A 26,012-nucleotide genomic window follows, 5' to 3' on the forward strand; every position below is an offset into this window, starting at 1 on the left:
TTTACTCAAATGTATCATTTTACTTATATATCCAGCTTTACAATATCTCTACGTATATAACATAATATAAACGTATTAATTGTAAACTGTCTGATCGATCAGAAGATGTTCTTTAACTACGTCGCTGCGATGGGTACTTACTAGAGATAGATATCTATTCACCTTTATATCTGTAATTCGATTTATTAATAGACTGTAATACGCGAATAGCCCTTCACTTTCTATGACGTCAATCGTCCGGTACGAAGCCAAAATCTTCAGCTTCAACAAATAAAATAGGACACACCTCGGTACACCCACACTCCCAAAATGTTATAATTTAAAAATATATACATAGAAAAAGAGACTTCATAATAAACAACGCTTTTCTATTGTTGAAATAATCTGGAGCTCAATAACATGCGTAGTACAAATAAATAAAAAACACGTATTTTGTGAAGTGTGAACAGTAGTCATGGCTTTGAAACTCATAAAGCTTTTTTAATTCTATTCTGTTCCAATAAAATATATTTTATGTCAGAGACTTACTCTTTTAGTGGTATCTACTACTTAATTGTAATGATATATCATACGAGGGTTTAATTACAGTTTAGGTACTACTCACACTTAGAGACCTACAAAAATAGATTATTTAATCTAAGGGTCATTAAAAAGAAATTCGATAATTCATATTGTTAACTAACTCAATGATAATAAAAATATGAATAATGAACGAAATAATAGAATAATAATCTTCACCTTAAATTTGATACTGAGAGCTTATAGGACCTCCCCTCTGTGATTATGAGCATTACAATATATTGTAATTCGTATTTGAAATTAATTAATTATTGAACTTAATTATTTAACTGTCACTTATTATATATATTCTACTACTTATACAACCAACCTTATAAATGACATTCTTAATTTTGTTTTCTAAATGTTTATTTGTTTGTAAAACCTCAGTTTTTGCTAAATTGACATCGTGCACAGCACTAACAATAGAGCTATGTAATTACATGTGATTGTGTAATGTGGGTAAACTGAAACTACCTACTGTTGTATTGGCATAATGTATAGAGTTTCCAATCTAATTTCAAAACATTACTTTATATTCTTCAAGTTGTTGTATGAACAAAAAGGTCGCTTCACAACATCATCTGAAAGCCGCAACTCAATCGAAACAATCTGCGATATTTTTGGAAAGGCAATTTCTAAATAAGCTCGATCGAGAACCAAACCTAGGTCAAATTAACGCAAACCAATGTACCCTATCATTGTAGTATAGATGTTATAGGTATACGTATTCTGCTGTCTACCTTTGAGTACTCACAATGCTATGGTGTTACACTAAACTCCCATAGCATGTTGCTATCTAATCCGATCTGTTGCGTAAATCCCGTTAGTTGCATGCAAGCGAAAACATTATTTGAAAAGCCATTGTCTGTAAACCATTACATACAATTACATTCCACAGAGTTTTCTAAACCAGATACAATAACTGTCAACTAATATTTAAATAAGCCAAGCAACAATACGTCAGCCAGCTCATTTAGTAGTAAATGGGTTTTTTACGACTACAAAAGGCAAACAAGTTAGCCAGGACGCTGTAATCATCATTTTTCTTTGATTAGGTAATAATCAAAGAAAAATCACGGTCATATAATAAGTACCCCGCATTTCCATGGTTATCTGTACCTATAGTTCTTACATAACATATGACGTCTAGGTAGGTATTTATAGGTCAAATCTTTTGTACCCACAGTAATATTAATGTAAAAGATACGAAGCAAGTTTACTTTTCCTATGGTAATCTTGATAATATATTAGAGAAGCTATTTATTTGTCATTCATTAACTCTAAACAACTGAATGAATTTAAATTACATTATGACAAGAAACTGTTAAACACAATTATAATGGTAATAAAATTTCTCTTGTAACTAGAATGTTAAACAAGTTAACGGCCCATCTGATGATTAATTGCAACAATATTATGTTGTCTGTGGTTGCAACCAGCGCCTATATACATGAAGAGCACCCCGTAAGTTACATCCTGATTAAACCCTCGTATGTTGCCATACCGAAGCACTATGATGCCTTATGCCCTGTAATTTCACTGCCGAATATCACCCCATAAGCTTACCAAGCAACCTGTTTGATATATGAAATAGGTGAGGTAGCGCATGCAAAGTCTATCTCGGTTTCCTTTTAAGTAGGTACATAAATATTAAATCTTTTTTGTTATTTTTATTGAATTATTTATATCTAATATGCACTAAAAGTTCTTTAATTTATATTTATTTATCTGTATAGAATTCAAATTATTTTTAATAGAAGTTGTGTTAGTAAATAATGGGCCGCACGCCTTATTAGTCATATTTTTAATGTAGAGTCAATGGCTTTAAGAAAATCCGCCTCCCACATTAAATATCTTTATATGAGTAGGTACCATAATTCACAAGATCGAAGCCGTAATCGATTTTCTAATTAATAGGTTATTTATTTTTTATTTATTTTTCCTAACGATGATGTGTTGATATAAGCACAACACAGCATTAACTCAAAAAGTTCAAATTATGCAAAATAAACTTTACATTTTTTTTTAGTTCAGGTGTACCTGAAAAAACCAACGGAGAATATAATGTCATGTAACAATACTCACCAAAGTGTGAATACATAAATAACACAATATAAAGATCTTTACTTGATAACATAGCCATATCATCAAACTAAAAAAGTATACAAATAAACTCTTAATCTTACTAATATTATAAACCCAAAAGTTTGTAAGTATGGATGTATGGATGTTTGTTACACTTTCATGCATAAACTGCTGAACGAATTTTGATAAAACTTATTATTAATGATTTGTTATTATTAATAACATATAGATTATAATAAGATTTAAAAATATAATATATAAATTGGGCGAAATATAATGATGAATGTCAAGCAAGTGTGATGCACTCGAAATTGTGCGGGATAGCTAGTATACATAATAGTTAATAATCTCTCTCAATAAGACAGAACTCGATTGCAATTCGTTAATAACATTCGTTAACAATTCAATATGAATATTCCCTTTTATCACGGTCAATTGCATGCTCAGACGGCATAATGATTCAATTGATCTCAGCCACTTAAGTTATCTTTATATGATACTAGTAATACATCACAACTTCACTCGAGTACAATTTATTGTAGAGACTTCGATCTCTTATACTATATGAAAATAAAATATTACATCAAATTACTCGCTAATAAAGTGGTTTTTGTGTATAAAAAAAAACAATAAGAATGGTTGAGTATGTTTTGTGCTTATTCATATTAATCATAAACAAAAATATAATCTTTACTCTTTATAATTTTAGCCGAAAGTAATTCTATTGCGTCCCGCAGTTTCGCCCTCTAGCTAATTGTTATTTAAGATCCCTATAAGTGTTACCAAAAATGTTTTTATTATATGTTATACCTGCTATTTTCGTCATAACATGCAGCATAATTGTTAGTTTTCATAGCAACCAGGTACCAGTCGTTATCAGGTACCAGTACGGTACCTGAAAACGTGCAATATACATTAAAAATCTATTAGGTATATACGTTATATCTTAACAGGTTAATGGTGTTAAACTGGGCTATAGATAGTAAAATCGCCGATAAATGCATAGGTTTGGCCTTTTATTAAGTATTAGGGTGTTATCAAAGCAGTTATTCATATTTTATTTCTTACACTCAATGAAACACGAAAAACGATTCGAGGTCAAATATGGTCTATATCAAAAACTTTGTACATATATTAGGTATATATTTATCATTGTGACTATCAATTTATGTATAAAAACATCGATACAAAACAAATTTCATTCGAAAGACAGTTGGAACATAGACCTTAATTCTTTTTATTAAAATGTACCCAGCTAAATATAGGCATATCAAGTGATGCGTTTAGCAGTGCGTTGGCAGTTGATACTGATACTATCTTATATGGGGTAAGAGTCGTGATGGTATGTTACCTAATATTATTATTTTTATTAGTTTCATTGATAAATTGTAACTGTATACTAGTTTTTTTTTTATAAAAACATTAATTATATTTTTTATAACTTAATAAAATTAGTAAAGGAATATCACGATTGCAAACATTATCGATTTTAAAATTAGCATCAAACATCAACATAAATTCAAAATTGACAAACAAAATTGTCTAATATAAATCGAAAAATAGAGTATGTTTCAGAATCTCATTAGTGTTGAAATTCCGCCAATTGAAAAAAACACCTAGCTTATTGGCATACATAAACATAACCAAACATTTAACTAGAACGAATCGCTGTATGCGTTCCGTTACCGCGAATAATGGCTTTTTTATCACGCAGTATGGAGGTAATTGTTCATTCATATAGTTGTTTAGTGAAAGTTGGTGTTAAAGCGAAAGTCCTGGATATTTGCATCGCGTTCAACTGCTACGAACGCCAGTTAACATGCAAATACCACATGCACATGAGTTAAATTATGGTTGGGAAGGTCACGAGTATAATACAGGATGTTTTGGAAGCCGGTCAGCTAGGCATGTAATGATTAACTACAATAAAATATTTATTTACAGTTGCAGTGGATTTATCTTTATATTATTATAAACTGTGACCTCTAGAATAGTGCAATTCTTTTCCGACTGCGATGTCTGACGGTTTTGTTATGAGAAGTATCTACAGCTCCATAGAAATTAATTATTAATTGGACAAAATTTTAAAACTGTAACACTAAGCAATAATATCAACACAAGAGCAACGAAGTACAATATTTAGTTCTTGGTAAATTTCATAATTTCATCATTAATGTTAAGGTCTACTTTGGCTTTGATTCGGTCTAGTTTTTTTCAAATTACTTCAATGCCAACTGAAATAAGTACAGGCACATGAAGTCCGCAGAAGTATTTATGGAGAGAATGACAACTCCTAAATGATGGATAGGTCAGGGGGTCTATAGCATCGTTGAGTATTCAAATTTCATCTAATAATTTCAATTCCAAATTGAGTAGGACAAGTAATCATTCATTTAGCCCTCACGATCTATTATTGAACGTCTATCGACAACAATTATGACTTTCCATCGAATATGTACCTACATGGTTACATGAGTGTAAAGTAAATATACAAAATATTCTTGTTACCCAACTGCCTATTCATGTTAAATATATCACACAGATTTTTATAAATAAAGTTATATAAAATTAATTAAAATCAGTCAGAAAAAAAAAGAAGCAATCCATGTTGCGTGATGTTATTATGTATCTACCTGCCTACGCGTTAAAGAAAATTGTAAATGATCGAATTCACATTTGGTAAGTGTTTATTTGACTTTTATGAGTTCAGAAAGCGTTACTACTTCTTTTTATAATTCCGTAGCCTAATATTTCCTATATTACATTTCTTTAAATATATGGCCGTTGATTATTCTATATTATGTCAATAATGATAACTAGATTTTACATACATAATGTAATTAAAATCAAATCAGGTAACCAATTTAATGTATTACCTACTACATAGGCATTTTAACTATTTCACAAGATCAGTCGCCACAACTCAATCTGAGCCAAACTGCGATGGTGAATTAATTCCTTAGGCATTAATCACGATGCTATCCAGTATGAACGGCGTTGAAGGCAAATTCTGTCACCTAAACCAGGGATAGGACACCTGTGGGCTGTGCTACAAATTCTTCATGGCAGGCCATCGCCGCTGTAGTCATGGTAGCTTTCTAACGCGATTCCTGACTCTGGCAATGGTGCCTCGAGTGTAGTTTTTAGAACATAAGAATCCCAAAGTATAACACAACTTGGCTTCATTTTATCGAATAAAAGTTGTCCACGTGGGTACATCACACCTATGTCGGCCGCCAAGGAGCCATCTATCTGTATGGCAGTAAAGATACAGAGACATAACATATTAAACCTACGGATCTATCGAGATCGTCTCATGATATTGTGCTATTCATATATACAGGCGAGTGGACCAACAGAATGTTTGGCATTTTAGTAACATAAAAAAAATAATCTCCTACATACAAATCTGAACATGGGTAAATTAAGCAGTCCTGACGTAATATAGACCACATTGAATTATTATGATCTGTCTGCGCGAATTGATGTATTTTCTATGATTACACTTATCTATGATGACATGCCCTCTTAACCTCAGGACTACGCCAAGCGCGTTTACATATGTAGAACTTATGAAGCAGATTGGTATTGAAAATCGACCGTAAAACACATATGTTTTGATCAAAACAATTTTTGTAATTTGTAATTAACAATTAAATAAAAATATTTTTTATAATTAATTACACTTTTATGTTTATAACTTTCGAATTTGTTTTTTTGTTTTCTTTTTCTTAGCACATACTTAGCCTTTTTAATATGTATACAAAGCTGCGTGTTATGGAACAAAACGTTCAAAGTAGACACGGTGTTACCAGATGAGTAATAAGAAACATAATGTTGGTAAAATATGTGTATACTTTAATAAATTCTGCAAAAAGCAAAATTATTAACTGCTAACAAAAAAACGAGAACCTACCTACCTGTTGAATTTTATTCGAATGAAAATATGTAACAAAATCGTATATCCATATAACTAATATGAATGAATAAAAAAAGCAGTTTCAAAAGTATAGTTTCATTTTATCTACGTAAAAATTAAATACGTAAAAACTATGGATGAAGAGATTTTTAGTATTAGTGCTAATAAATAATAGGATTATTTAGTTATTATCAAATAGGGTTTATTTTCTTTAATCTCTTTATAAACAACATCCGATTAAAGTTTATATTCTTTCTATAGTCATACTCTCACCCTTCAAAACGTAATAATCAATGAAACAAGAAAAGTAAGACAGTAAAGTAATACCCACTAGATATTATTTGTTCACTATTGTATAAATGTAGTCTAATTAGAAAGTTTTATAATGTTTTACAAAAAATATTTCTTCTGTGGGGAGAAACACATAACGTAACTAGCAATTCTGCTAGTCCATCAGGACTTTTGTGACTTTTAGTTTGACTTTGATTGATCTCATAATTCCCGTGTGACTTTTACGTTAATTTTTTTAGTTTTTGTGAGAAATTATAAAATGTATGCTGTCTCAAAAGGACCTAATAAGATTTTCGCCAAAACCCGAAGAGGTAATAGTAATCTAATTAGAATTTATTTATTTGTACAGTTATATAGTTTAAGTAATAGTCGATATAATTTTAAACATTTTCAATTTTCAGGCATCTCACAAAATTTAGAAAGACTAGACAGTCGAAAGGATAATAATAGGAAGTCTTCAGAGTCTGATAATGGCGAAATTAATAAGTACGTATTGAATTGATGACATGACGCAAAATTGGGTAATTTGACCAATGTTTTTACATAACCTCTTAGCACCGGGGGCGATTCCTAGCGTGATGTTATTATGAAACATTTTGTCAAGAAAAGTTCATCCCAATTTATTTTTCTATTTTAAACCAAACCCTTGTTTAGATTAACAGTGATGTATAAACCATTCAGATAGCTCATGCCAATCTAATGTTTATTTCAGCATGCCTAAACCAGTATTCCATTCCAACGGCAAAAAAACTGTCCATCAAAGAATACAGCATCATGTGATCACACCACAACACGAGGAAATAATTAGATATATAAGTGAAAGTGAGTATTATTTATATTTTGTAGAAGAGTGAAGTATTTAATGCAATGAGTGTAAAAAATAGTTATAAATACTTAAATTTTATTGTTATGGATCCATTCTAAAAGGTATACTGCTATAATTTGTTATATGAAAAGTAATTGTTTTAAACTGACACAAAGCAATTGAGGCAGTTGTTTAGCAAAATAAAATAAAAACATGGTTACATGGAAATATGACTTATCATGATTAAAATTAATTTACAACCTAAAACAGAGTCAAACCATATAATTAGCTTAAAGAACAATCAAAATCTGTTCTTTTTAGAGGCAATGTCATAAATATAACATTTTTATTTATAAACTTGTTACTGCATCAATATGTATTACAAGAACCATAATTTACAGTAGTGAGGTAGAAAAGGTTATTTATTATATTTTCTAAATAGAATTCTCATAAGATCCTATTTCATTTATAATATACTGTGTAAGTGTTCCTGGTTTTTCAACTAATATTCTTTATTTCAGCTTGGACACAAACAGCCTATGGTGATAGTGAACCAACAACCCCTACTAGTAATGGTAAGTTTATTATTTTTCATCACTTTATACCACAACTTCACTAAAGAATTTCATTAATATTTTATATATGTAGTTAAATATTTTTGGTGACATAATATACATCTATATATTATTAAATGATGCATATATCAGGTGACTTAAACTTGAAATGATGTAAATAACAAGATGTAAACAACACAAATTTATCAATTTAATATATAGTAGTACATATTTATCTTATCAATAATGATGAGATTATATAATTTTATATTATCAATCAATTGTTCATATTATCATTACTATTATGTAAATGTGTGATAACCTTAAAGTAAAAGTGAGTTTCAACATATCTTAGTCTTGCAGAGCCAATATGTAATTAAAAGAAATAGACTGAAAAAGTTATCTGCATAGCTACCTCAGATTGACCAATTTCAGCTGCACAGCAGTAAGATGTATTTTAGTTAAAAGGTCAGATACAGCAGAGAAATTAGATGATATGTGGCATGACATCTTAGTTCTCTTGTAGGATTATGTGTGAGTGGTATCATGGCCATGTCATGATACTATGATGCTCGTAATGCTGTTTATATATAATGGCAGTTACCATATCAGGTGTTTCATCACATTGTTTACCATTAAAATATCTACAGTATATAAAATCATTCCTAAAATAATATGTATACCTTTTCTTTAAACTAATACTCAATTGTACTTTACTTGTTACACAAAATAATTTTGTATCAGTGTAGAAGTTTGCATTTATGTGTATGAGCCTGGTATAAGATAGAAGCATGTCTCAAATGGAAAGTCATATCATTATCAAGTAAATTAACAAGTAATGTGTATAACATTACTTGTACACAATAATAATACCAACCCTGGACAATCGACACTGCGCAATATAATCACAAGTTAAACATAGCAAACAATCATACACAAATATGCAAAGTTATGTACCATATGATGAGTGAAACCCACAACCATTGGAAAGTGTGATGGTATGCAAAACCGCTAGACTGCTGTTGTTAAGAATAAAAGTATCTGTATGTTCTCCATGAGTTAAGCATTAAGCACATAGCCTGTACATGTGTCAATTCAGAAAGTGTTGTAGGGTTATAATTGACTTATCTGTTTACTATTTATACAACTAGTATATGATGGTGGCGATAGTTGTTTCAGTTTTACTATAAATAGGAGAGCTTTACTTATAAAGTTTATCTTGCTTCATTACAGGATCAGGGAGTTCTTCACCAGCACCACCCTCGAATCTTTACTACCAGGATGACACACCAAGCCCTGTGCTCCATGATTTCAAACCATTTGACCTTGAAACGTGGTGGGGCAAGAGACTCTACCAGAACATTACAAATTCTCTGTGAGCCCCACACAAGAGTTGAAGAATGGGAACGCCAGAATTTACGGTAGCGTAAGTCACAATCATCTGAAGTTTACTAGATTTTATACTCTTTTTATCATGTTTAAATTAAAATAAATAAGAATTTATTAGAATTTTTATACTTAAACTTATAGTTAAAGGAATATAACTAAGTAAAATAAATAAGAGGCCTAACATTTAAGGCCCCTTATTTATGTTACTTAATTATATTCATATTTATAAAATCAGCTTAATAGTAGAGCCCTTAATGGAATATTTCAAACTACAAATATAAAGTAATGATTAGTTGTATGGAAAATTTTAATTGTTAAATATGTAGTTATAATTCTGAATGCTTTAAAGAACAATATTAATATTTATTTATTATATACTTCATTATAATTGGGGTGCATAGAATAATTGAAATGTTAACACTCGCACATAAAACAGAAACTCCACTTTGTGTCGTATAGGCGTAAAAGAGATGACTACCTATCCAGTTAGCTAGAATATTTAATATATTGATGAAATCAAATCAAGTTTGAATATTCAACCACTCCACATTTAATTTTATATTCAATGAAGTTATTAATAGTGTTAGTGTAATTATATAAAAATGTTGCATAAAATTTTCTTAGAATGGGCAGAATGATACTTGAATAAATAATAGAATAGTTAATAAAATTTCACCAGATTTTTTTTATATATTAATAGTAGTGTTTAATCTCTTAACGCATTCTAATAGTTTTATGCCAAAATATAACATTACATAAATTTATTATATTAGAGTTGAATTATTAAGTAAACATTTTCTAGTTTTTGTTATTTATCTAATGTGCAATAATAAATATTGAAACCCCAATATAATTGCATTATACGCTGTTGTCTAAAAAATTATATACTAATTTTATTTACTTTGTTTATTTTACTTTTGTTAAAGGATTAGTCATATTTAAAAATTGATAGCCAAAAAGCCAATTTCAATATTCATGTAACTGAGCCAATTTCACTATGAAAGAAAGTAGAAATCAGAAAGTAAAATATCTAGTTTTCATATTAATCTAATTTCATGAAAACACAGTTTGTATCAAACTCAAACACATTAATATAGTAACTTTTGCCTCGTCCTGTTATTATATAACTATCTCAACCATACACTTTAGGTAGTTACTTTAGTTAAGAAGAACTAGCAAGAAATTCAACTTTTTTGCAAGGTCTTTTAGTCATTTTCAATTTTTCTTTTAACTTCATAGGGAATTCTGCTCAATTTCATGAATAATAGCTTTAGGCTTCAACCGTGTATCCTAGTTTCCAATGTCCGGACTAAATTCTATTATATAATGTTATTTGTAGCAATTCCTTCGAATATTCCATGTTAGGTTAGATTATTACATCACATATTTTATCACAATTCGTAAATTATATATATTATACTTGATATAGAAATGATGAAACTGAAGATGTAAAAAATATTAGTAATCTACAGTTGATTGTGGATCTCAGTAGGTACGGCATATCATAAGTAAAATTTCCAAACGCTCAACTTTCGTTTTGCATAACAAATATTGCAAACCAATATTCTTTAAGATTGTTGTGTTTAATAAAAGTTTTATATAGATTTTGTTAACTATTTTGAATCTATTACTGCAAAGATATGAAACCAAAGAATACTGAATAAATTCATGCAAATGATTGATTGAAAACATCAACTTAATGACAATAAATACATTTTTAAAATTTGAATTACTAAATCCTACAGTTACACACGTGTTTATTCTAGTTGTATTGATGCGAGTGGATATAAATTTTTAAAATATTGTACAAATATTACGTTATGAATAATAATAGCACCCGTAAAAGACAGTTTTATGTTATTTTATGCAGTACTATGTAATGTGCATTATATTTATAGCAATATATGAACTGCCTAACGGCTACGCAATATTATTGGCCACTCACAAATTTTAACTACCTATCATTTGAAAGAGTATTGACGAAAATTATTATATTACGGGTACATAATTGTAAAATTAATAAATATTCGTGGTTCTATCTCTTTCGTAAAGAGCTCCTTTTATTTCGGCAAAATATTTCAAGAATATGGTTTACTATCGCATTTATACTTCAGATTTGGGAGTGTCATAATCTAGACCTTAGAGGCTTGCAGCAAACTCATAATTCCATACAGTTTAGACGAAACATTCGAAGTTGCGTTAAATCTCCACTAATAGTTGATTATTGTCATATAGTGACAAATCTAGCTTAAAATGCGATTTTGAAAAAATAATACATAATGTTATATTATAAACATTTTGTTTCATGGAACCAATAAATTTTATGAACTGTTTCGATTAACTAATTTTAAGTTTAATTATTACCATTGAGTTATAACTATCCATATATGTATATCATTACAAAAAAATCAACTGAATTTTATTCTGTACTACTTTTATTTATTGTGCTAAAACATTTATGATTGTTATTAAATCAGTATTCATGTGAATGTTCATGATAACTTTTACAATTTATAATGAAATTGTTATGAATGTTGTTGATATCATGTTATATCATATATTGATTTTATTCGTTTTTATACAAAATAGCTTCGAGCTTGAAGCTAAATAATGTCTTCCAGAAATAATCACATTATCATGTCATCGTAAATCTTTGGAATATTGGTTTTGTTTCCTTTTACACAAAAATATATTGTATATTCTAGTGCTCATATTTTATTTACAATTACTGTGTTTTGTATTTATTTTGTACACTTATAACTTCTATTAATTAATACTTTAGTATAAAGTAAGAAATAAAATCTATTAAAAATATTTTTATAAGTGTACAAGATTTCATACATAATGAAACCACAGTAACTCAGTTTTAATGCAGCAAAAAAAATGCACGAAACGTAGTATAGTTTTTATCCTTTTTAGATGGAATAATAATCCACAGGTAGCTATATTCCAGGAGAATATTTTTAGACTGATTTAGTTATAAAAAGTTATGCTTTTTGTTGTAGTTGAATAAACCATCTGACAAAGTTGCGTATGTTTCATTATAAACTCTTTTTTCCAACACTTCTGACATTTTCAATCTGGCGTTGATGCTGTCGTAATATTTTACAATATTATACAAAAAGTGCACTATTGTGATGCAAAGAAATATAACTGAAGATATGTTGACAGCTGATGTCTTTAAATGTTTTAATAATAATATTTCTGTAAGTAGTATAAATATTCTTTCAGTTTGCGGTACCTTATTTCTCCCGAAGACAATATGTGCAAATCTGAAACTATGTAGATACTTAATTATTCAAATTGTAAACTTTCAAATAATTACAGTGATTTTTGAACAATTCCTCACATAGCAAAAACTTAAAAATTAGAACGATTTCTTACTGATGTTAGTATACGTCAGAATATTCAATTTAAAAATGAAAATGACGAAGTAGTCACATATTGCTTAAGCGTTTATTAGGTATCCTGTTCTTTTTGGCTTTCATTAAGCCAAAAATGTATTTTTCTAAAATAAAAGTAGCCTAAGTTACTCATTACATAAGTTACCTGGCAAAAAAAGTCCCGTCAAAATCGGTCCAAGCATTTCAGACATTAACCGGAACAGACAGACAACAATGGTAAAAAATGTTATTTTGGTGTATGTGCCGTATTTATATTCATATGCATGTGGTAAAAAATGGTTATTTCAATATTACAAACAGACACTCCAATTTTATTTATGTGTATAGATGTCTATTCATTCTTTTATTATTAGGTATTGATGTATATAATATATTATATACTATATATGTATAACAATATCTAAATGTCTCCTTTTTCTTCGTACATGCATGTAGGTATATGTGATCTAGTTGACAGAACATAACAGTTTTACTGGAAGATATCTGTTTTTAGAGAATACGATAAATGTAATGTATAAGGGCGAGCCCCTTATACATTACATTTATCGTATTACTGTTTTTACTGTGTGTACAATAAAGAATAGTTTCCAATTATGGTAGGCATATATATAGAAAATGTCTACCCTACTATCAGGATTACGGTGGTAAGATAAATCTATATATTCCCTAAGTTATGAAATATCGTTTATATCTTGTCCAGTCACAGAATAATATATTTGCACATAAAAACTTCGTAAATGGTCTACATAATGCTCGTAATATACTACATAATTTGGAACAATGTATTCGCAAAACGAACCATTATGAGGAGCGACTGCTGCGATGTAGAGCTGACCACTGTCACTCGCACACCAACGAGTTATTGAACAACGAACCTTCTGAGAAACTCTTCAAAACAGGTAATAAACCTAATCTGATTCCTAAAGCCATATTAAAATTGAAATAATTGTTCAAACTGTGTTGTGTTAAAAATGAGTACATTTTTTTAACAAGGAACGAAACAAACATCGCGAAGTCAGGTGGATTTAGCTGAATCTTGGTCTACCATGAGTATTGTCTGTCTTCAGTATCAGTAAGTCTATAAAGTATTATGAAAAGAAAATTATATTAGTTTCATAATTAATAAATTTCAAACATGAATGTGGTTGGCTATAAGAACAGAGGACGGTCGAAAAAGAGATGGATGGACTATGTGAGAGATGATATGGCAAGAAAGGGTTAATATCGAGATGACTGCGAACAGGGATGAATGGAAGAGATAGAGAGAAACATTACGCCGACCCCAAATCAATGGGATAAGGAATTTTTAAAAAAATTTTTATAATACTTTATGATTTGAAAAATTCTTTCACATAGAAATCTAGTAATAAGGGCGGTATCTCATGTAAGGTTGTAACTAGTATTTGATATAATTTAAAATTAATATATATAGAATATCTCTCTGACTTAATCTGACTAATCTGTGATGTGTTTCTATTTACCTCCATGCTTATTTAAGTATACATTACCACTCTTATATTACTCAGGTATGAAGAACTATCAAAGCGTTATGAAGCCTTATTGCAAGCGTACAACGATCGCTGTACGGCTGTAAACATTCGAGATACGTCTATAGAGCGATTACAGTGTCGCACAAAGGAGATGCACAAACAACTGACTCATGCGCATAAAGTTTTACTTGTAGTCGGAGAAAAATTTTTGACGCTAAAGCGTAAATGTCACATGCAGGTAAATACTTAATTTGTAGGTGTAAGTATATATACCAACTAAGTCTCATAGCAAGTTGATCAAATAGGTAAAAACTTGATATTGTATATAATTTTCGAATAATATACATATATAAACTTCAAAAACGAGAAAAATATTTTTAATAAATTCTAATATTATAATTAAGAATATTTATCAATATATTTTTTTTTTATTTCTATTTGAACAAATTAGGGTTTTAAAAACTGCGGAAATTTCAAATGTTTAAAACGCGATACGGTCAGAGCCAAAGTGGCGTAGAAGTCTACTGCACACTATGCTAACTGATGTAATTAATTGTTGAGTTATCTCAGTATAGATATTGATTCTTAGCTCCAGTTTATACAGAGTGACATTTTTCATAATTTCTCTAATAAAATTTGCAACTGTAATTTTTAACATCTCCTAATAAAATACCATTTATGAGTTATTTCATCCAGTTGGACGAAATGTTAATGAATCCATATTGTGATTTCATTGGTCATTTGAAATTAAAATTACATTTTAATTTATAAGAAATAATAAATATAAGAAATATTGGTGTAGTAATAAGAAAAAAGACTAGGTAAACGGAGAAAATATATTAATATAGCCTACTGACAATTAGGAAAGGAAAGAAGGAATTGAAGTATCAAAAACAAGAATGTAATATAAAAGAACTATAGATTCAAATACAAATTTAGACAGTAAAGGCATTAGAAGCGGTGTTGTAACGACTCAATAAGATAATAAAAAAAGTTGTGTTTATGATAACCATATTTTTTATATCAAGTCTTTGAAATAATAAGAGTAAATGCTTTACCAGTTTTGGGTGATTACATATAATGTTTACTATAAGTTTCTAGTTCTTTCTTTTTAGTTCTCTCTTTCTAGGCTGAATCTGCTTTCCGAATGAGGAATAAAATAAAAGTTAATATCTTTCCATAAACATTATTTCTATCTGCATTTCTTTAGATAAAGCCTTTATATGAAACTAATTAAATTGCATTCTTAAAATTACCAAACAGAAAAATAAATACAAAGACACTATAGAACTCCTAAAATGTGCAGTGAAAAATGTGGTAAGATCTACAGAAAGAGCTCGTTTGGTATTGGAACAACAGTTGAAGGTTTGCATGGCAGCAGAACACAATGCACACACATCATTACTTCTTGCTGAGGTTGGTAAAGTACCTCAAGTGATTATAATTATCGTGTATCGATAATTATACATTTTCTAATTAAAAGTATCTATCAGTTCAGTTACTTGTTAGTTATTCTGAACTGAAGCATCTAAGCGACCTAGGACTAGGACTAGACGGTAAGTTACATTCTGCAACAAAAAATCCTATAAATGACTGACTTCCTTTCCGGTTGGGGTAGAGGAAGCTACAAGGGCATAAATAGACTTACTTGGTACAAATATTGTATGAAACTGTGTATTCACTTTTTCTAGCATTGCGTCTTTGCATATTGTATATATGCTTTTCTAGCAAGTATGCTACTGGTGGTAGCGTATTTGATTAGTGAATATAAAAAACACAAAAAACCTATAGGCATCCAGATTTGAGCAACCTTAATTTATTGTTATTTTGCAAGATGTCAACCGTTTATATAAAAGTCGCCATTTCGGAACCCGCTCGAGTGCACCTTCCCCATCTACATTTATTGTTCTTTTCAATAAATAATATTATTATTTATTTTAGATTCGTAAATACAACATTCTCTACTTGGAAAATCTGCGACTAAAAGCTTTCATTGAACAATTGATGCCAGGTCGTATAGTTTGGAATAATTAATTTACTATGTCTGAAGATTTACATGTTAGTAACATTATTAATTATTTGAAATAAATTGTAATATTAAGTACTACTGAAGATTATTTTATTTCTAAAATTATAATTATTGTAAAGCATAAGTATGGACTGAAGATTTACTTTAGAAAGTTACATCTCATTGAACATTAATATGCATTTATAGGCAGGTATATGGGTATATACCTAAGAATAACAACGGCAAAATTGGCTATCTCCATATCTGAAACACAAATTTTAATATTAACATATTATATATATATACTAATTGCTGACTGACAAGTGTTTTTATCAGTCTATTACGTTGTTTATAAAAACAAAGCGTTGAAAGCAATCTTTAATATTCAATTTATTCAGTTAAGATAGTACATAAAAAACAAAGTCTCGTCAGTAAAGAGATTTAAAAAATACATTGCTGAGGTAATTTTTGTCATCCAAGTATTTAAACCTAGCTACTTAAAAAACTATAATATGATTAATTATTGGAATAAATTCATATCTTACCTTTTACTGAAATGCCATAACCAAGCAAGCCATATAAACACATGCGTATTCACTTCCTCACGTATTGTGCATGCAGGCGCCTAATCTCATCCAACATGCCGTCTAAAATGAAGTTGAGATGTTCCGATGTGGAAACTAATGCTTTATCTGCCGATGCCGCTAACCTTAGCACACCACCGTAGCAAAATGCCGTCACACCTAAGCCTACAGAGTATATAAAATCACATCAAGATATGAAAATTATAAACTCAAGATCAGTATTTCTAATTCTTTGATAAATTTAAATCTTCATTACTTCGTCCCTATTACACTGGTAAATTTCACGTATAAGGTGGGTAAGAAATTTGCGATAATGTTGCCAGTATGAATTAATTATATTATAGTTTTATATTAGGAACATAATTTCAATGTTCATCATATTTAGATAAAATGAGACTACTTAAAATAGGAAAAGTAATGCCTACTATAAACACGAAAGTTTGTGAGTATGGATGGCTGTTTGTTACTGGATCACGCAAAAACAACTTAACGAATGAGTTTATCGTTTATAGAGCGACCTCTTACAAATATTTTAAGTAAGTAAATGCATGTACCTACTCGAAAGTTCAACAAGAAATCTTGTAAAGTAATAATAAATCCTGTGGTTTCATTTCGTAGCACGCACATGTAAAACTACAACGTATAAACCACGAAGTCATAGAAAAATAGTATCATATTACATATAAAACAATCTTTACAATGCTTACCAGTTGTGCCTTTGTGTGGTACGAAGAATACTAGTCTTTTAAGGACATTACCCCCACAAATACTTAAACATTCAGGTCCTGGCATACTACTTAACACAATTGTTGCGTGATTACTGTAGAACATAGGCTCCAGAATTTGCTTAGGTAAAATATTTCCTAACTTAAGAAAATAATGATTTATCTGAAAAATAAAAATATTTGTTGTTTTTGGTGTGGCATAACTATTATTCGTTAATGTACAGATCTTTTAATTATAGAAACTTATATTTATTACTCGAATGTAATAGTCCGCGTACTACATACCTGGAACTCAACACCGTTACGTAAATTATTAAACCTTTCTTTTATATCATTTAAATTTCCAGTCTTTACTGGTACGTCCAATATAGATACAGTGAAATCATTTGTAAAATGTTTTTTGTCACTTTCAGATAATTGTGTTTGAGGGACTCTGGCTGGTATTATAACTGCTACATCTTCTGGAACAGGAGCCATTGTCTGCATAAGAATTAAAATTCGAATTAGACAATAGCAAATTATTCGAAAACATTTAACATTACATAAATTACCTTTATGAAATAACTATTTAAACCTCCAGAAAGTGCAGCTACTATAATATCTGAAAAGTTGAGTTGGCTAACATTATCTTTTATTTCTTTGACCATTGTTAGAATATTTTCATCTGATTTCGTCCATTTAAATATTTTCATTCCAACCAGGGAAGGACCGTGGAGCGCATTCTTATCTGCTTTCCTTAATATTAGATCTACGATACATAAAGGTATGGTGCACAATTTTCTTATCATATTTATTAAATCGCTGGGAGTGTCATATCGGATTTTAGGCATAATAAAAGTCTTTGCTGTTTGGCTGTTCGTGTTGTCAGCTAAAGATTCACATAAAAACTCAATAAGAGCTACGCCGTCACCAACGGAATGATGTATTCTAAATATTATTGCATACTCTCCTCTTTCATCATTATAATTTCCGATTCTTTGCTTCGTTATTATAATTTTGAACAAACCTTCGTCATTATAAGGTAGCGATTGATTTGCCAAATCGGACATTAAGTCCTCTATATCAACAACATCGTATTCATATTTCTGTGGCAGTTCTATGATTTGAACATATTCGTTGACATCAATAATGTTGTATTTCCGCCAGTAATAGAATCCATAATCTTCGTTTCGTCTATAAAAAATCTTATCAGTACTTTCATTCGGAATAAGATTTTGAAGTTTGTCCTTTATTCTTTCAACAAGGGCTTCTGACGAGTTTGATTCTATTACACCTAAAATATTAATGACGGAATCTCCTTCTAAATTCCAGAAGACATCAAAACTATCTAGGAAGCTCACGAAGTATTTGTCTTTTTGCTTTATTAGTCTTAAACAGAAAAACTTATACATAACAGCAATAATTAGCAATACTGAAATGACTGGTGACAATACTACTATAAATATTATTACAACACTTTTTATAAGTACTTTCTTACTGATAAATTGTATGGTTAAAATTAGATTACGACCTCTGGAATACTGAAACAATGAGATTTAAGAATTATGTCTCAAGATGTAATCTTTATTGAAATAAACTTAATACATGTCATAGGTTTTAAATAGTATTTTTTTAATCTACCACTCATAAGGACATAGACTCGTCACAAAAAGAATGAGCAAGAAACTTGAGTGTTCTCTTTTAGTACATCAATAAAACACAATCGTTAACAAACATTTCAGTCATTTAGACTTAAAATAGTTAAGATTATCTGTCTATAGATGAATTCTGAAAATAATATAGAGTAGTTTTAAAAGTTAGATAAAAAATGTATCTTAATGTAGATTAAAAACTAATATACAGAATCAAATAAGAAACTCACCAGTAAACTCAAAATAATGTTAATTATTAAAGATACAAATATTCCTGTCAAAGTTCCGAAGCCAACTGCTTTAGTGGTATATTCACTTTTTGTTGTCGTAACATTTAACTCATAATTTGTTAAATTATACAAAAATGTATCTTGCACAGAACAATTCATCAATATATTTAGGTCCGCCATATTTATGAGCAGTGCTCTACATCATCCAACACCCGTGTACAGACTGAAGGGAACCCGTTATAACAAAATGAAGTGTAAAGTATGTAGATCAAGAGAAACCTTATAATCTCAAGACTATTAATTAATCCTGTTAGTTACCTATATTGTAATATTATGCAATAAAAGAAATAGGAAGTAATAAGTGCCTTAGGGAACACGACTGGATAGATCTTTGACGTGCTTTATATAAATATTTATAGTTAAATAATAGGACTGCAAAAACAAAAATAAGAGGCAATGAAATATTATAAATGAGTGATTTAATATTTTATCTATATTATTTCTTTTTTAATATAATTAAATACGAACATTTCTGCAAGATGTAAGTGTCACTTCTATATAAAAGTCTATTGTATTTTCTAACAGATCCTACAGACGACTTTATAAAAATTATATTTCGGTAATGAACCTCAATATAATGGACGTCTATCTAAAATGTTGAATAACTCATTTAAAAACATTTACAAACACAGTTCATTAATCCGATTCTGATACAAAACCAATTGATTATTTTATTTATTTATACCAACATTTTAGGCGATATCTAATAGATCCCTAAGGGGATTCAAAACCTATATAAAAATTATTTCATCCTAGTATTTATTAAATACAAAGGGCCATCTATAGATTACGTCACAAATTAGGGAGGGGCATCATTTAACGACATCACGTTTCGATATCTAATATATTTATATATATTTAATTTACATAATATAACAAAAATTCAAAATTGTTGACGTCATATTAGAGAGTCCACATATGAAGTGACCAAATGGGTCAATAACTGTGGGAGGGGTCGAAAATAAAAATTTGGTGTTACGTAATTTATGGACGATCCCAAAACGAACCAATAATGATATTTTTGCTATCTTACATCCATTACATTATTATCCAACAACAACTACATCTTATCAACATTATAAACGCAAGGTTTTTAAGTATGGATGAATGTTTGTTACTCATGCAAAAACTACTGAACGGATTTTGATTAAACTACAGTAATATAGCTTATACATCGGAATAACATACAGGCTATAAATTGGGGGCGGGCACAGCTAGTATATATTAATTATTTATACGTTGTATACTATCTTAATCATCTGTCACAAAACAAGGAATGTATGTTCATTATATTAAATGTATGTATATATTGAATATATCCAATGAATACTATTTATTTATGTGATTTGCATATTTAATATTAATCCACCATCAAGTATGTCTGCACTTCCCGAAGGTTAACTGGTTGAAAGTTGATTGGTTTTTCAACCATATTTTATTGGTCAATAAAATTAAATAAATAAATAAATAAAAACTACCAGATTTTAGTTCTCCGATTTGAACAATCGTATAAATCTACCAAATCTATAGTCGAGTACCTAGTCGGTTCTTCACGACGACACGACGTAGGCGTAGGCACTATTCGGCTTATAAATAGATAGGTACTATACTTAGCTCACTATTATTCCTAAACACTAGTTTTCTCATGTTTTTGTCTCTTTATGAAGCAAAAAACATTTATCCATATAAAAGAAGTAGATGCTACATAAACTACTCTTAAATGGGGTGGCATGAAATAAAAATTTATAGTCTGTGCTGGTATCCAGAAGATTTGATTGGCCACAAAGGTTTTCCAGTACTTCTGACGTAGTTCTTCAAACACGTCTTCTCTGCGTTCGAACACTCCGAGTACTGAAACAAATTGTAATTATAGAGTTGCAGATATAAAAATGGACTTATTGCGTTGGGAATACAATCAGTGGAATTTTGTTTTCTTTGTATTTAGATATGGTTTTATAAATTAGGCTTTAAGAAAAGAATATAACTGTATATGCCTAAAAGTGTAGTATTGCTGGCTATATGAAATCTCCTTACGCTATGTTTACAAATGTTCAACTGATTTAGAATTTTTATATTTCCAATTTTTTTATTGATATTTAGTTGTGGTAAGTAGTAATAATACCGAGTTTATATTATGTTTTTATAGCACAGATTAGTAGGACGAAGTATGTAAAATAAATCGGAAGCAAAATTACTATTCCAAATACCTATAACTTACGTGTATAAAAAGCTGCTAATAATATCGGCATCATAAATATTTGGTCAGTAGCTACTTTCGTTAGAACAGTTTTTACTGCAGTACCCGTGAACTTATTGTCCAAAAATCTGTACCTAAAAAATAAAAGTACATAAATTATATATTGCTTAAACATTTAAAATTAATTTCAATATTCACTTTAATGAATTTTGATGAAAGTAATTATGTAATTATATGTACACAAGGATTATGATGAAATTTATCATTTAATTATATTCGCATAAACTCGAAACTCTAATGACAGATAGGTAGATACTCCTCCTATCCCCTGTTTCGCGCGGCTACAACTACTGTAGGAATCCCACAGCTAAACTTATTTATAATGTAGTTCACCATAGGTTATTTGTAAACTAACTCTATATAATATTATAATACTTTTGATTATTATTACCAGTAATATAATGTAGGTGCATAAAGGCCACTTCCGACTGTTACAAGTCGACCTGCTGCTGCAAAATCCATCTCGGTTTTTTTGGGCTGCAATCAATTATTAAAGGTTCAATTTAATAATAATCATTTTAATCCTGGATAATACACACAGCGCCATCTAGTCCATAGACAAGTAAAGTTTGTATCACGAGTACCAGACAACTGATATAATAGGCGCAGAAATCACCCAGACAAATACAAATAATTATACTCATGAATACAGTGTTTGCATTGTGCGAGGAATTGAACGTACGACCATCGAAAGTAAGGTGGTGTGCTAATATCGCTAGACCTCCAAGGCCGTCAAATATATGTTATAAATAAACGTAATGTCGGACGCACTGCAGCTTAGGTGGAGTTATGATATCCGATAACAATTGAAAGCAAAGGGTTGAATGCACGCTAAGTAGCGTACTTGGGAGAGGCACTACTTAACCTACATTGTAGATTTGCATCAGTCCGATGACCTATCAGATGGTCAGTGGATCCGTCAGCTATATACTCCTACAAGAACACCACAAACATCAAAATATGCGTGCCACCCGTGGCACTCATAATGCGTTGCGATTTCTAAGAACTGAAGTGTCTTAGCTCTGTACCCTGTAATTTCACTGTTATATCTTGACCTTCAACCGAAAACACAAAGCAGGCTATACGGCTGAAATAGATGAGTGGAATGTGCCCACGCAAACGATATTTACAAAGTCTACTTGGATAGGAAAGACGACTTGGCATGCGTTATAACTAGCATTGTAGTCACTAGTCGAATAACACAGCATAATTTCTTATGGATCAGATAGTCTAAATCCTCTGATATATCAGTACGTTATGTAAACGGTAATCTAGCTATTTTCATTATAACAGATAATTATGTTGTTCTGACATAGACCTAAATCTGTTATCGGTAGCGTGGCCGAGCGGTCTAAGGCGCTGGTTTAAGGCACCAGTCTCTTCGGAGGCGTGGGTTCGAATCCCACCGCTGCCAATATTTTTATATATTTTTTTTAATACGAAAATGTCTTTCTTTCTGTTAATCTATTTGTTACCTTTATACGTGTCATTATATAACTGAACGGAACTTAATACATTTTGACATAGGCTATTTCATATCTTCCAATAAATAATCTGTAAGCGGTAGAAATAAGATGTGTAAGTTTGTTTAGACGAAGTCGTAGGTAAGATCTAGTTAGAAATATAAATTTGTTGTTTTAATAAAGAAGTGAAGATAAATGTCAAGAAATATGTTTATACATATATACAAAAATGAATATTTTATCTTGAACAATGCTTACTGAATAAATCTTGTCGTATGTCTGTTGGGACAGTTCAGCGGCCGTGTAGAATGTGGCGTAAACCAGAGTATTGGTGATCACAGGCCGTCGGCGCAGTGACTCTCGCCACAAGCTCGCTAGACGTGATGCCATCACTCCCGGAAAGATTTACTGTTAGGTACCTAAGAAGTATCAAGTTTAGAACAAAACGAAACAAGTAAAATATAATACTGACATTATAGGGTAAGGAGGCATAACATCTTAGTGATTGATACACATCTAATCATCATCACAACTGAATCTTAACACGAATAATTTTATGATAAATAAAGGTATTTATATGTCTCGATGTTTCGACTAGGTTGCACTAGCCGTGGTCACATGCTGACTGGAGTAACAGCTATGTCAATATTGCCAGGTGCCAGCAGCTTTTTCTAGTACCGTCTCTAGATTGTCCAACGAAAAATCACACGACACACACCACTCTCAGTATCTGTACACTGATTGACTATTGATGCTACCGAAGTTTGTTTGAATTTATTTATGACTGGACTCCACGCAGATGATAATTTTAAGTCATCCTCTAGGTTGAAATCGGGATATATTTTTTAATTATAATCGCCTGCCAAACGTCGAGAGAGGTAAATACGTTCATTATTCAAAAGTATATTCAATGTTAAGACCCGGTTAAGAATATAAATAAGTACCACAGGAGTTCATATAGGCGACAGTTTCTTAACATCAGGTTAGACAACTTGTTTGTCATTCCACTTATATATAAGACAAATAATATGATAAAAGAATAAAATACCACTGACTACAGCCTCAAATCTGATGCAATTAATCTAGTAAAATTTTATTACTTCAGATATGTTGATGATAAGAGAAAATGGGTCTACTAAAGCGGAAAACAATCTTATTTATGTCTAATATTAGATTTATTTGATAGAAATTGTTTTTGTGGAAATCTGCAAAACGATATGAGTAATCGAATGTTTGTTATTGCAAAATAATTACTATAAACCTATATTACTTGATTTAGATAATAAAAAATAATCATGAATTTTATTTAGGTAATGTAATATATATATACTTAAAATATGCATTAACATTTGTTTTTTCACTTTGTTTAAGGCACCAGTACACATACACATACATTATTCTATTTTATATATTCTTCTCAAAATAAGTACCGAACTAAACCGGTATCGAAAGGTATGAAAAATTGTTACGTGCATAAGTGGCAAAACATGTTCTATACATTTTGACTTTTGAATATCAATATTCGGGGGATTCTGTTATGCAATAATGGCTATTCTATATTCTACTCAACCGTAATAAAGTATACCTATTTACATTACAACAGGATTCAAGGACGTATGTATTAAAATATATTTATCATGTCTTTGAATATTGTGACAAATACCATGCACTTTATAACCAACTAAAACTTTTCATGCCTTCATTCTAGCTACCGCATAATAAATGTGATGTGAAAAGAGATTTTCTATGGTTTATTCTTTATAATATATACCTACCTACTTACTATCATTTAATGATATTCCAAATTAAGCATAACTGAACTAATAATTTCAGATTGTCCATACTACTATTATACATGCGGAAGTTTATAGTATATTTAGAATTAATGTCTATTTGTTATCTTTTCACGACTAAACAGATTTTAATAAAATTTGACAATAAGATAGACTGTATCATGAGTACTGATATACGCGGTATCTTATCTCAAAAAGGAAACACAGACGAAAACGCGATTAACTAGTCTTATATTTTTTCTTTCAAAAAATAATAACATAGGTACTAGGTTCCTACTTCCTCGTTCTAATAATTTAAATAGCAACTTACCTAACACGAATTGTTTTTTTAGGAAATAAGTACTTTTAATTCTGCAACTTGCAATAAAATGTAGAACAAACAAACGTACGTTCACAACACCGGCAGAGCGTAAAGGAGAGTTGGTTAATAATTTAAAAAATTATTTTTAGATTTTTCGTTACACAAAACACGACACTTATCAGTTATCAGGCACGGCGTACTGAACTGACGTCCGCGTCCCCAGCACACTGTCAATTGACTTCAATAGAATAATTCAATAAATATGGCTACGGATCTACATAATATTCAAATGTAAGGTCAACTACATAGAGTCTTGGTACCAAGAATACTAAATAATTAATCGAAGCTATTCAGTTTTTTATTGTAACATCGAAATTTTTATTTTTATTTTTCTTAATACATTTGTATTACTTAAAATTTTTAAATAATTTATATATAAATATAAATTAAATAACCTAATAT

At 30.0% G+C, this 26,012-nt stretch overlaps 5 protein-coding genes and 1 non-coding gene across 7 annotated transcripts in view; 3 read left to right on the forward strand and 3 right to left on the reverse strand.

Annotated features, from left to right (window-relative positions):
- Positions 1–17,110, reverse strand: part of LOC131848036 (chitooligosaccharidolytic beta-N-acetylglucosaminidase) — a 49,966-nt gene extending 32,856 nt beyond the window's left edge. Inside the window, exons 1-2 of the mRNA XM_059197789.1 lie at positions 17,052–17,110; positions 16,671–16,770 (exon numbers count right to left, since the gene is read on the reverse strand). The gene's annotated coding sequence lies outside the window, so the exon portion shown is untranslated. The remainder of the gene's footprint in view (positions 1–16,670; positions 16,771–17,051) is intronic.
- On the forward strand, positions 7,052–12,360 carry LOC131848037 (MAPK regulated corepressor interacting protein 2). The gene is made up of 5 exons (XM_059197790.1): positions 7,052–7,167; positions 7,258–7,342; positions 7,569–7,678; positions 8,183–8,236; positions 9,449–12,360. Exons 1-5 carry the CDS (start codon positions 7,116–7,118, stop codon positions 9,592–9,594), a joined length of 447 nt encoding a protein of 148 aa, XP_059053773.1. The 5' UTR covers positions 7,052–7,115; the 3' UTR covers positions 9,595–12,360.
- LOC131848103 (uncharacterized) lies at positions 13,682–16,532 on the forward strand. The gene is made up of 5 exons (XM_059197858.1): positions 13,682–13,907; positions 14,002–14,080; positions 14,535–14,736; positions 15,762–15,914; positions 16,440–16,532. Exons 1-5 carry the CDS (start codon positions 13,682–13,684, stop codon positions 16,530–16,532), a joined length of 753 nt encoding a protein of 250 aa, XP_059053841.1.
- LOC131848104 (uncharacterized) lies at positions 17,101–20,098 on the reverse strand. Its single transcript, XM_059197859.1, has 5 exons — positions 19,677–20,098; positions 18,367–19,335; positions 18,101–18,295; positions 17,798–17,978; positions 17,101–17,255 (listed from the first exon to the last, which is right to left on the reverse strand). The coding sequence occupies exons 1-5, from the start codon at positions 19,854–19,856 to the stop codon at positions 17,101–17,103; spliced, it is 1,680 nt and encodes a 559-aa protein (XP_059053842.1). The 5' UTR covers positions 19,857–20,098.
- Positions 20,099–20,594: 496 nt separating this feature from the next.
- On the reverse strand, positions 20,595–25,760 carry LOC131848247 (mpv17-like protein). 2 transcript variants are annotated; one of them, XM_059198040.1, is made up of 5 exons: positions 25,639–25,760; positions 23,715–23,875; positions 22,385–22,470; positions 21,955–22,067; positions 20,595–21,587 (listed from the first exon to the last, which is right to left on the reverse strand). In XM_059198040.1, exons 2-5 carry the CDS (start codon positions 23,844–23,846, stop codon positions 21,364–21,366), a joined length of 555 nt encoding a protein of 184 aa, XP_059054023.1. In that variant the 5' UTR covers positions 23,847–23,875; positions 25,639–25,760; the 3' UTR covers positions 20,595–21,363. The 2 variants fall into 2 exon arrangements, with proteins under 2 accessions (XP_059054023.1, XP_059054022.1); XM_059198039.1 differs by having other exon boundaries at positions 25,560–25,760.
- Trnal-aag (transfer RNA leucine (anticodon AAG)) lies at positions 23,326–23,407 on the forward strand. The gene has a single exon. It is a non-coding gene; the product is annotated as a tRNA-Leu (tRNA).
- Positions 25,761–26,012: the final 252 nt, after the last annotated feature.

The sequence above is a fragment of the Achroia grisella genome, unplaced genomic scaffold, assembly GCF_030625045.1.
Source record: "Achroia grisella isolate CSIRO2021 unplaced genomic scaffold, CSIRO_AGI_Agris_v1 utg546, whole genome shotgun sequence".
Taxonomy (NCBI): Eukaryota; Metazoa; Arthropoda; class Insecta; order Lepidoptera; family Pyralidae; genus Achroia; species Achroia grisella.

Coding starts and splice junctions, on each gene's coding strand:
- LOC131848037 (XM_059197790.1), top strand. CDS start 7,116: ATGTATGCTGTCTCAAAAGGACCTAATAAGATTTTCGCCAAAACCCGA. Junction 7,168..7,257: donor TTTCGCCAAAACCCGAAGAG/GTAATAGTAATC, acceptor TTCAATTTTCAG/GCATCTCACAAAATTTAGAA. Junction 8,237..9,448: donor AACAACCCCTACTAGTAATG/GTAAGTTTATTA, acceptor GCTTCATTACAG/GATCAGGGAGTTCTTCACCA.
- LOC131848103 (XM_059197858.1), top strand. CDS start 13,682: ATGAAATATCGTTTATATCTTGTCCAGTCACAGAATAATATATTTGCA. Junction 13,908..14,001: donor TGAGAAACTCTTCAAAACAG/GTAATAAACCTA, acceptor TTTTTTAACAAG/GAACGAAACAAACATCGCGA. Junction 14,737..15,761: donor AGCGTAAATGTCACATGCAG/GTAAATACTTAA, acceptor ATTACCAAACAG/AAAAATAAATACAAAGACAC.
- LOC131848104 (XM_059197859.1), bottom strand. CDS start 19,856: ATGGCGGACCTAAATATATTGATGAATTGTTCTGTGCAAGATACATTT. Junction 18,296..18,366: donor TAAATAGTTATTTCATAAAG/GTAATTTATGTA, acceptor ATTCTTATGCAG/ACAATGGCTCCTGTTCCAGA. Junction 17,256..17,797: donor ACCACACAAAGGCACAACTG/GTAAGCATTGTA, acceptor TATACTCTGTAG/GCTTAGGTGTGACGGCATTT.
- LOC131848247 (XM_059198040.1), bottom strand. CDS start 23,846: ATGGCATCACGTCTAGCGAGCTTGTGGCGAGAGTCACTGCGCCGACGG. Junction 22,068..22,384: donor GCACCTACATTATATTACTG/GTAATAATAATC, acceptor TTTATTTTTTAG/GTACAGATTTTTGGACAATA. Junction 21,588..21,954: donor ATTAGCAGCTTTTTATACAC/GTAAGTTATAGG, acceptor AATTTGTTTCAG/TACTCGGAGTGTTCGAACGC.